At 38.3% G+C, this 12,360-nt stretch overlaps 1 protein-coding gene and 1 long non-coding RNA gene across 2 annotated transcripts in view; both read right to left on the reverse strand.

The window, feature by feature from the left end:
- LOC306990423 overlaps window positions 1-12,360 on the reverse strand; it is a 598,642-nt gene that overhangs the window by 73,886 nt on the left and 512,396 nt on the right. The window lies entirely within an intron of this gene.
- The window catches only part of LOC306990460 (spermatogenesis-associated protein 16-like), a gene marked incomplete at its 5' end in the record, with an annotated part of 111,660 nt that continues 101,878 nt past the window's right edge, over window positions 2,579-12,360 (reverse strand). Inside the window, 2 exons of the mRNA XM_079597336.1 lie at window positions 2,579-2,655; window positions 8,630-8,823. Of these exons, the coding sequence (XP_079453462.1) occupies window positions 2,619-2,655; window positions 8,630-8,823 (231 nt within the window). The 3' untranslated portion in view covers window positions 2,579-2,618. The remainder of the gene's footprint in view (window positions 2,656-8,629; window positions 8,824-12,360) is intronic.

The raw sequence follows: 12,360 nt of genomic DNA on the forward strand, positions 1-12,360 counted from the left end.
GTGACTGTTAAATAAATCCTTTTGATATCCAGAGTACAGACAGCCACTACTCAACTCGTAGCTCACTGTGTGTCATGTGCGATATGCATGCGGAAAACCTTTGTACCTCGATTTCCATCCACTCTTTTGGCATAGAGCATTGATAATTCGCTGTTATTGACGGTGTTGGCACAGTCTGAGACAATTTAAATTACTGCCACCCTGCGACTGCTTTCATATTACCCAGAGACGCCTGTTTATGTCTTCTGAATCTCCTGTGGGTGTCTTCAAAGATGCTACTTCAAGACTCGGTGAAGAAACTCCAGCAGAGGATTCAAGCTCGTCCCTTTTGTTTGGGGAAATAATTAGAAAGTCTAATTTCCGAGATCTTCCGCAGGCAGGCATTTCTGAGTATAAAATTGCACAAGATCAATAGTTCGTGCTGAGGAGAGGCGTAATAAGCTGTAATTGTTCATCTATTCAGTGCTACAAATACTTCATCCCTTTTACAAGGCACCGTTACTGAAGTGTACCAGCTAAAGGTCACACGCGAAACAGCTTTTTTTGATGCTTTGCAAGGCGGCATAAACGCTGGAGGTATCATGAAAATCTTAATTAGAGGCATTCCGCACTTTAATATTCTATATAGCCATAAATATGGCCGTAATTCATGCTTTAAATGCTTCAGAGGTGAATGTAACCGCTAGCTTCCTATTTTTTCCTATTTGCGTGGCATTTTGTTTTTTACAGACTTAAAGACTTTATGATTTTGCAATAAAAAGGTTTATAAGTTAATATTAGTCAAGACTTTAATAAATCTCATCCAGTGCCCGTAATTTACTACAACCGAGCTGTAAAACTGAAGTATTACCTTTCCACAGATTTACTGGAAAGCCCCTTACATAATTCAGCACTGCATGCGTTTGATCATAACCCTGCTGTATGGAGTATGAACGTAACCAAAAGTCATGTCTCCAGAACACATTCACTCGTTCAAGTTCATGCGGAAAGTCTGATTTCTGCTAACGTACTGATCTTTTATCGCGATGTAAAATGGTTGAGGCTAAATTTTTTATTTTAGGCATCTCCAAGCCAAAAGAGAGAATTTTTTTCAGGTTCTTTGATCTTATGCGACCACATTCGAAAACTAATCATTGGAATTTAAGAATACCAAAAACCTTAGCGGAATAGACAACCAGAAATCTAAAAGGACTTTCTTCCTTGAACATAAAATATGTGCTTGCAAAATGTCAAAGCTGCTTGTAGAATGATTGTAAATCATGGACAGGAAATCTCTAAGGCCGTGTGTTCACCATAGCGTTTTTAGCCAGCTGAAAAACGCTAGGCGCTCTGCTGAAAAACTCTAGGCGCTCTGCTGAAAAACGCTAGGCGCTCTGCTGAAAACGCCTAGCTGTGGGCGCTTGAGAGCGTTTTTTTCAGTTGAGACGATTCGTTGCTATGATACAGAATATTTGCGGCACAGTTTTTGTTCGGTTAGCTCTGCTGGTTGATGTCATTGTATAGAAAAAATGTTGTGACAGTTGGTCGGTGTGGTATTAGTCCTGCCCCTCCTCCACTGTGATTGGTCGGTTGGGTAAAAAGTGACAGTGACGAGCGCGGAGTTTTACCCAAAGTCGAACATTCTTCAATTCTCACCAACCTGTAAAAAACGCAGACCGCCTCAGTGTGAAAAAAACGCTCAGCGCCTCGTTACGCTCATGGCGTTTTAAAAATGCGGCGCTCCCATTGAAAAAACACGCCAGCCGCGTGAAAAAATGCTTTGGTGGACGCACGGCCTAAAAAATACCCCATAAAGGTAATCCATATGACAAATTTGCATTATGCCGTGTCTTCTGAAGCCATACAATAGCTTTTGTATGAGGACCAGACTGAAGTAATTTAAAATGTGATGTGAAACCCCAAATGCCATTCGTTCTTGCAAGTGGTCAGTACCTTGGTTTCACGTTCTGGAGCCAGAGCCATGCAAACTGGAGCCTGTTGCGAACCGGCTGCGTGTTTCCACAGACTTGAGGAACGAATGGCAAAACACACCCTCTGTTGAATCTATCATTCCAGCCCAGAACCCCCTTTCCTGCAGTGGAAATGGAAGGGGAAACGGACAAATGCCGGTGGAAAAGGGGTACTTTCTTCAAAATATCTCCTTTTTAGAGTTCCACAGAAGAAAGAATGTCATGCGTTTTGGATGAAGCGAGGGTGAGTAAAAAATGTCAAGTTTCTTTTTTCCCATCCCTTTAATCTGTCTCTTGATAGAGTACTGAATTTGCTCTGATTGTTTGATGTTGAATGGTCTTCTGCTAAACCATTCCCTTTTAAATGTTTCACTGCAGTTTGAGAACACAGAGTAGCCTATTTCCAGACAGAGCCTTCACGAAGCTCGTGTCGTCTTTAAAGCGTCAAGTTCTTCTTCTGAACCCTGTTTGTTCTGATTGTGGAATAGTTTGGAATGAGATGGGCTCAGATCACATTTTGTACTCCACACTCAAGTGACAGATTCACACCTGTCTCTACTTTTCCTCTTGGAAATGAGAGACGGGAACAGAAGGAGAGAGAGAGAGGAAAAAATAAAAAATTTTACTTCTTCAGTCCCCCAAGTTCTAACCACAGCAGCACTTCGGTGTTCACTCTATTTGATCAGAAAGATATCCCAACTTCTTCCTAGAGAAAAAAAAAAACATGGCAGGAGAGATGTTTACCTGCATGCTCTCTTGGGCTCAGAGTAAACAGTTTATTCCACTTGAAATCCCAGCGAAACCAGCTCCTCCTTTTCACACACCGGGATCTGCCAGCCAAGTTCATCGTCTTTCTCTCAGACGACTGTATATTTGTTAGTCAAACAACTTGGCTTTCCATATACTAGTTCTTTATTTTCATGTTGCGACTCTCTCCACACACTCATACCGCCTACGTCTAGCTTATTCCTGTAAATATTAATCATATACTGTAGATAAGCAGTTTGATACCTGGCTCCAGGAGCTGGGCAGCGTTCAGAACAGCAGGCGGCCAGTTTGAAGCTCTACACGGTGTTGACTGATTTCATAAGATGCTTCTGAATGATTATTTTTACAGCATAGAGCTATTATTGAATTTTGTTTGTAGTTCTTTCATTTTATATAAAGTGCATAGTGGTGGATGCCGATTGGTCAGTACAGCTTTCCAGTCATGTTATATATTTGTCCTATTTGCCATCTCACAGCTCCCATAATGGATCACTAAGTTTGTTACTTAGCAGCACTTAATGAATTTGCTCAACATAACATTTTGATAAAAAAAAAAAAAAAAAAAAAAAAAAAAACTTTTCCAGGGATTCTTTGGGGAATTAAAGTAAAAAATAAAAGCATTTATTTGAAATATAAATATTTTGTAACATTTTAAATGCCTTTACTGTCCCGTTTGATCAATTTAATGCATCCTTGCTGATTTTTTTATTTTTTATTAATACTAAATATCTGACACTATGTCCACTAAGTATGAATAGCATCTAACTAATGCAAATAAAATATTTTCACTTAGGCCGGGTGTCCACCAAAGCGTGTTTAGTCAGCTGAAAACGCCGAGCTATATGTGAGCTTGAGAGCGTTTTGGCAGCACAGTGTTTTTTTCAGTTGAGACGCTTCGTTGCTATGATACAGAATATCCGTTGGTCGGTGTGGTATTAGTCCCGCCCCTCCTCCACTGTGATTGGATGGTTGGGTAAAAAGTGACAGTGATGAGTCAGTGAACAGTGAGACTGAACTCTCAGCGAACTGTAAAAAAAACGCCGAACGCTCAGCGCTTCAGCGTGAAAAAGATGCGCCTCATTACGCTCATGGCGTTTTAAAAACGCGGTGCTCCCATTGAAAACAATTTAAAAAAACACGCCAGCTGTGTGTCAACGTACACGATTTTTCACGCAGCTGGCGTATTTTTTCAATTGTTTCCAATGTTAGCGCCACGTTTTTTAAACGCCATGAGCGTAACGAGGAGCTGAGCGTTTTTTACCACGCTGAAGCGCCGAGCGCTTGGCGTTTTTTACGCGGCTGGCGTGTTTTTTTCAACTGTTTTCAATGGGAGCGCCGCGTTTTTAAAACGCCATGAGCGTAATTAGGCGCTGAGGGTCTTTTTCACGCTGAGTGTTTGGCGTTTTTTACAGGTCGCCGAGAGTTGAATAATGTTCAACTTTGAGTACCAAACCGTCCAATCACGGTGGAGCAGGGGCGGGACTAATACCACACCGACCAACAGATACTCTGTATCATAGCAACGAAGCATCTCAACAAAAAAAAAACTGCCCTGCCAAAACGCTCTCAAGCGCACATAGCTCGGCGTTTTGAAAATGCTAGACGCTCTGCTGAAAACGCCTAGCTGTGGGCGCCTGAGCGTTTTGGCAGCGCAGTTTTTTTTTTTCAGCTGAGACTTCGTTGCTATGATACAGAATATCCGTTGGTCGGTCTGGTATTAGTCCCGCCCCTCCTCCACTGTGATTGGTCGGTTGGGTAAAAAGTGACAGTGTTGAGAGCTTCGTTGAACGCAAGAGTTGAACATTCTTCAACTCTTGGCGACCTGAAAAAGACACTCAGTGCCTCGTTACGCTCATGGCGTTTTAAAAACGCGGCGCTCCTATTGAAAACAATTGAAAAAACACGCCAGCCGCGTGAAAAAACGCTTTGGTGAACATACGGCCTTAGTGCAAAGAAAATACTTTTGTTGCTATTTAGACAAATAGCTGCCGTCTTTATTAAATTAAGACTAAATTCTGCACCTAAAGACATTAGCTTAATGTTATACTTTAATACAACTAATGTAAACAGTAAACATAAAACCTAGACAACGATTTTTACAGCACCGGTGTGTGTAGAGACCCACATCAGTGGTTTTCCTGTATAAAATTGGACAGCATTCTAGTTATAGCAAACTAATAGCTTTTCATGTGAACCACAGAGCGCCGGTTATTTCGTAGCAGAACAGAGGAGAGCAAAACACTCTCATCTCCTTTTAATTTAAAACCTTTCCTCTCAAGCTGTGGACGGAAATACTTCAATCACTGTAGAATATAATGATGTAACACCCGAGCTGCTTACGCGTGCGAAAACTGGATCAGCGCGCGTTTATCGCGCTTTATCAAAATCCACAGCGTTCAGAAACATCATTATACAATCTAAACCACCAACAAAAACAGCATCACATATTCTCTTTATAGTGCTGTTGCCGTGCAGTGAATTCCTCTTCGTTTTACATGCAAGAGTGGATTACAATAACTGTTTACCATTTAGAAAACACGTGGCGGTAATTAATCTCTACAACATGCCGATAGTGTGCAATGCAAATGTCTTTCCTTCTCACTCCACTCGATGAACGCCTTTAATGTATTGAAATGAATACGCACTAATTGCTGACCCTAACACTGGAGGGGCCGTGCGGACTCGACCAAAGGCTCCTAATTGCCTAAAGACACCGGACGGGCCCATCAGAAACTCAGGGCTAAGCACTATTGTTTGGGACGGTCTATAATTGGGGTCCTGGCTAATGGAGATTGCAAGTACAGTATGTTGCAAAGCTCAAGGACTTAAATGAATCAGCACTGTGCATATGTGTGTGTGTATATATGTGTGTGTTTGTGTGTGTATAGAGATCTCCGCAGCTGTCAATATGGCTGAAAACGCCCCCCTCCCCTTCCCGCGGGACCCCTGTTGTGTGCGTGCGAGCGATCAATCTTCACCCAGCACGTGAGTGACGGAGCCTTTGGTGTGTGTGTGCGTGTTTACTCCTTGTGTTTTGAAGCGCCTGATCAATCCTCCTCCGCCTCCGACTGTAACCTGTGAATTCAGATCATTAACTCCCCTGCAAACAATAATACAGTCATGCTTCAGTGATGTGTTTTCTGTCCTGGCATGCTGGGTTTGCTTTTACTGGTTCAGCTTGTAGTGCTCGAGAATGTCTGGGTCACATTTCAGACTAAAATCCAAAAAGGATTTATATTGAGGAATTATATATTTCGCAAAGAAAACGAAGCCTAGTTCTCATTACTGTAATGAAAACAATATTATATTTAGTGCTGGGCAACGATTAATCGCATCCAAAATTCAAGTTTGTTTACATATAAATATGTATGTGTACTGTGTATAATTATTTTGTATATAGAAATACACACATATGCATGTATATATTTAAGAAAAATGTGTTATTTATATATACAATATTTATATATAATATAAATTATGTAAATATATATACAGTATATACATGCAAATATTTCTTATGCATAAATATGTGTGTATTTATATATACAAAATAATTATACGCAGTACACACACATATATTATGTAAACAAAAAATATTATTTTGGATGCGATTAATCATAGGGCTGTAAACGATTAATCGCGATTAATCGAATCCAAAATAAAAGTGTGTGTTTACATAATATATGTGTGTGTATTGAGTATAATTATTTTGTATATATAAAAACACACACATGCATGTATATATTTGGGAAATATTTGCATTTATATACTGCATATATATTTCTATATAATTTATATTATATATAAATATAACTATTTTATATATAAATAACACATTTTTCTTAAATATATACATGCATGTGTGTGTATTTATATATACAAAATAATTATACACAATACACACACATATATTATGTAAACACAAACTTTTATTTTGGATTCGATTAATCGTTTACAGCCCTAATTAATCATAATTAATGGTTGCCCAGCACTTATTATTTTAATAATAGAACATTTTTAATGAAAATAGACATTTAAAATTAAAATAAATGTATTATTAACATCATTATTACATTTAAAATAAGCAATATATTATTTGTAAATACTGTAAAGTGTTTAAACATCATGATAATATTTGTTGTACTGCTCTTAACTGTTTATTTTTGTAACTGATTATTTAAAGGGCACCTATTATGACATTTAAAATGTTCCTAATGTTGTTGTGGGAGTCCCCAACAACAGTTTTACATGCATGCAATGACAAAAAACACTTTTGTTTTCGTATAATATGCATTTATTTTTACCTGATTTGCTCACCGACTCCCAAATGATTCGTTCAACGACTCGTTTTCCAAACCCCTCCTTTGCGCGACGCTAATCTGCGTTGATTGGTCAGATGACCCAGCAGTGTTTACAGAGATAATACTTATTTTTAACACGGAGTGCAATGATCCTTTTATTAATTAAATTGTATTATAATAATGATTATAGTCCACTGCTTTATAGTTTGTAGTAAAAAACGAAAAATAAGATAAAGAATTTAATGTTATGTTAGCGAGCATAGCCCAGAGTTCATATTGTAAAAGCACAATCAGTCTTTGTTTGCATTAGCCCGATGCATAAACATAACGTTTTTACAAAAAAAAAAATGCAGTTACGTTACTACGAGGTATTACTCTATTCTTTAGACAACTCCGAAAACAACGACAAACACTTCACATATCTCAATACAATTGTCATTGAAGACCTAGAAGCTAAACGGTGCTTACACAACAAACAAAATAATTATTAAGCATGCTACATAAAATATAAAAGCAAAAATTATTAATAACACTTACAGGTTGTTGTGATACGGAGGAGGAAGCTGATGCAAATACACTTGGAACTGAACCTTTAGCCACCTCGTAAAATTCGTACGAATTGCCGTGAGATCGGGTTGGAACCTTCCTTCAATATCAGTCAGCTCGCGAATCCAAGTTTGATTGCATTTAAAAAGCAATCGTCTTCAAAATGACGTGAACAAAGCACAAGGCTCGGACTATACTTCTGTGGTATAGTGAATTGTAGCCACTTAGTCTTCAAATGCTCCTCCTTGGGCAGATGAAAAAAGTTGGCTTTTGAGCCGCACTTCAGAACACAGCGTCTCGTCGCCATGATATTTTCCCTGGCCTTGGAGCGCAATAAGTGGGCGTATCGTATTCAAATAACTTGACAAGTTGACGTCATCTAGTCAGAGAAAAAGCTTCGGTCTTCTAACGATTCATAAAAATGACTCAGAGTCGACTCTCACTTTTGAAAGACAATAACTTTATATACGGTGCACTTTCATATTTCAAACTTTGCAGGATGTTTTTGTTCACTTAGATCTATGTTACACACTACATGAAAGGTAAATTTCAAAATTCCATAATAGGTGCCCTTTAATATATATATATATAAAAAATTATTTGCAAAAAATGTCATTATAACTTTATAATAATTCTTTAACAACAACAAACAGTTATTTTAAAATCACCTTTACTGATGCAAGTCATTTAAAATAATATATTTGACTATTATTATCAATACTTTTCCCTATTGAATTTGCGGTGAAATAGCCCATGAATGTGTTCATGAGATTCATCCACATTCTATATGAATGGTTACATAAGTGCAACGGACCCTTTTTAGCTCTACATATGCTTGAAGAAAAATGCTATTTTATTCATGTCAACCCAATGTAGAGACCCAGGGTGGGGGAGGGGTTTTCTAGAGTCGTAAAACTAATGTGGGATGGTTTGAGAAAAGACGGATCTGAATGATGGTTCGCCCGCAAAGCTCATTTATTTCCGTCAGGGTGGAGTAATGGCCTGGTGGAGTGTCCTACTTCCTGGCAGAAGATAAGTGTGTGTGGGGTGGCGGAAGGTTCTCACTTATTGGATGACTGGGCTGAGGGTCGGGCCACTGCATTTGGCTCGCCCTGGGGTGTTGCGGCGGGACTCCTGCTGGGGGACGTCTTTTTTACGGCTTTCCTCTCTTTAGCCTTTTGCTGTCGGGTGGCTCTCAGTTCCTTCTTCTTCAGATAGGTCTCCTCTAACTGATAAAGCATATCCTTCACTGCCTCCACCTGCAAAAGAAAAGTTCAGCCACACATGAGGATTCGCTCACCCTCATGTTGTTCCAAATATATATGCTTTTCTTTTATGGAGCATTGAGAGACATTTTGAAGAATACAGCTGTTCTTTTTGAAAGCATAGTGACCACTCTCCTGACAAGTAAACATTTCAGTGTTTCTACGGTACTTTAAAATCTCACGTTTAATTGAATGTTACTTGCTGTTTCTTTGTAATAATTTGAGTTTCTGGCAATTTCTAAGTGAAAAATGTACACCAAATGTTCTCTGTGGTTAATCATGTGCCATCCTTTGAAACCATATAGCTTTTAAAAATGTGATCGTTGTTTTTCATTTGCCATAGCTGTCAAATGTCATTTGCATTTTGCATTTTAAACATGGTTTGATTAGAAGCAGCAAAAAACAAAAGTGTCTGTCGTCATTGACGTCAAACTTGAGTTTTGACATGCAAAGTTTGAATATGCAAATGCACAAATTAGATTTGAGAGCTGTGATGGCTCTTGTGATGATGCAGCACTTTTATGATGGTGTTTTTTGGTCCTTTTTGAAGCTTGCCGCCAGTCCAGGGACTTTCTGTTTTCTTTCCTTTCAGCACATTCAATGTTTCCGCCTAAAATTAAGATTTGTATATAAACCGAATGTAAAATATATGTATGTATATAAATATGTATATAAACTATTATGTAAAAAACATTTTAAAATATTAATATAATTTAAATGTCATCACAAAATGTTAAATGTTATTAATTGAAATAATGTATTTAAATTTGATTTAAGTTTTTCTACAGTAGTTGTACTGCATTTGATTAATAAAAATAAACTAAAAGCTATTTCTACTGGATCAGACCTTTTAAAGGAATATTTCACTTCAAAATGAAAATTCTGTCATCATTTACTCACCCTCAAGTTGTTTCACAAAAGAAGATATTTTGAAGAATGTCGATAACCAAACAGTTAATGGACCCCATTGACATCCATAGTATTTTTTTCCCATTCAAGTCAATGGGGTCCATCAACTGTCTGGTTACCGACATTCTTCAAAATGACTATTCCTTTAATGTCCTAATAAAGTATAATATATTTAAAAATAATGAATCAAATCTGTTAATTTAGATTTTCTAGATTTAGGATTTACCACACACTTTAAGAAAAGAAAAGAAAAAAAAAAAATCCATAAAAAAACTGTAATTTTCTGCCAGGATTAAGCTTACAAATATTTCCTTTAACCCTAAATCACAATGCAAAGCGTAATTTCAAAATATGGACAAAACACCAGAGAGAAATCATTCATATCATATCACATTACATTGTTCCTTGTTTTTACCTAAATAGCATGAAGCACATTTTGGTTATCTGACCGTTTTGTTCACCGTGTAATGAGAATCATCATAAGAATAATGTAAATATAATTTCTCATTTTATTTTCCACCGAAAAAATGTAGTTTAGAACAGGGGTGTCCAATCCTGCAGAGTTTAGCTCCAACCCCAATTAAACACACCTGAACCAGCCAATCAAGCTCTTCCCAGGCATACTAGAGACTTCCTGGTAGTTGTGATGAGGCAAATTGGAGCTAAACTCTCCAGGACCGACTTTGAACACCCCTGGTTTAGATTTACACGAGGCAGAAGACATACACTAACACATACTATCAGAGGACAGGGATATGACATCATTTTGATCAAGCTTTAGCATTTGAGAAGGCTGCAGATCAACACAAAAGCACGTTTTTGAAACCTTGTAAAGAAAACCCCCGCCCCCCTTAGAGACTTAATTACCTCCTCAAAAACAAAGGGAAGTGGCTCCCCTTTCGACCTCTCATTTCTGAGTAGATGGCTTGGCGTGGGAATTTATTATGTCTGCTCTCGGAGAACGGGGAAAGAGGGGGAGTGAAATATGAAAGTGAATGCGGGATGTGAGTTAGGATATGGAAAAGAAAAGCAAGGTTGAGGGAAAGAGAGACCGCGTGCGTCAAAGGCTCGGTAGTTCAGAAACGCACAGTTATATGTAGGTGGTGAGTCCTGTTTGCTTATGAATTCAGTCCAAGTGTGTTTGTTTGGAAGGTTTTCGCTTTTTCTCCTCTGGGAACCGGCCTGAAAGCTCCATAGTAGACGGCTGAACAGTCATTCCACGTTCAAAGGTATTCTCTCTCCCCTTTTGCTGACTTTTTTTTTACTGAAACACCCTTCCATTTTCTCTTTTCTTCTCGTTCTCGGTCAGTGTGGCCGCCCACCCACTCATAAACGGACAGATTCGGCTCTGCAGCAACAATTAGCTCTCCATTACTGTGCATATCTGTTGGTTTTTGTGTGTGTGCAGGTCTTGGCTTTTTGCTCCTGCTACCACTTAGGCATTCAGCAGCGATACGAGAGCTGTCAAAATGCCTATCAAACCTGTCAGCGCCCATCATTCAGTCCCCAAAACAAAGGGCCTTCTCGGCAGAGAGGAAACAGAGCCCTGATCAAAGAGCCCATCCTCTGCTTCAGAATACAGTAAAGCTCATTATGCAGTCAGACTGTCAGTCCTGCTGGCCTTTACTGGCCTTTTAACCGTTTACATAGTTAGACACTTATTCACTAGATGAAGTTTGGGGTGGTCCGAAACTCAGTCCCTGAGTGGCCAAAGCCGAAATTGTTTTGTCACTGTTTGAGTATGTGAATAGAAAAATAAATGTAACTATTTTTTATTATGCTGTAGGTATGGCTAAGAAAATCAGTGCATTCTTGTTTTCTGTGCGCGAGAATCAGCAATCAGCTTTTGAGCGTTTTACGTTATTTGCAGCAATTGTGGTAGGTGTGTTTTTTGCCACCTCTGTGCATTAAGCAGTCTGCACTAGGGGTCGAAAATCCAGTGAAATCAGATTTTGGCAGTTCAAGCCATTTTGATTGAGCTTTATATAGGCTGAATGAAAGTCCCTCGCTGTTTATCTGACGTGAGCAAATTAAACCAGACAACTGCTTTACTAAAGTGTAATATGTGACATAAATGACATAAGGCGTTTGTAAAGATTTACACATTACTAAAGCTGTGAACATATACTTTTACATTTTATTTGCTGTTAAAGGCACAAGATCTATGTAAGATTTTTGGATAAAAAAAAAAAAACTAGTCAAATCAAGTCATCTTCATTTATATAGCGCTTTTAACAATGTAGATTGTTTCAAAGCTACTTTACAGCGATAAACGTATAATTTAAGGTAACAGAATGTTTTGGCTTTATAGCGGTTCTTGAATAATGTTATTTTCCAGCTAAAGTTAGTTTTGGCTGATTCACTTCCGTCGAAAGGATAATTTGTTATTAAATTAGGGGCCGCTAAGACTACACCGTCCGTGCGTCACCTATCAAAGACATCATACCCGCGTTACCCTCGATTTCCGGTTTTATTTTGTAGAAACCATGGAAACACCAAAGATGCTTTAACATTGTATGGGTTTTATTAGACAGGTGAGCAACTGTTTGGATACATTCATTGACAGAAAACGAATCATTGTTATACAGCTCAACACAGTTAGTCTTTTTGTTTAAATATCGT

This window comes from Phoxinus phoxinus, assembly GCF_949152265.1.
Source record: "Phoxinus phoxinus genome assembly, chromosome: 22".
NCBI classification, from domain to species: domain Eukaryota; kingdom Metazoa; phylum Chordata; class Actinopteri; order Cypriniformes; family Leuciscidae; genus Phoxinus; species Phoxinus phoxinus.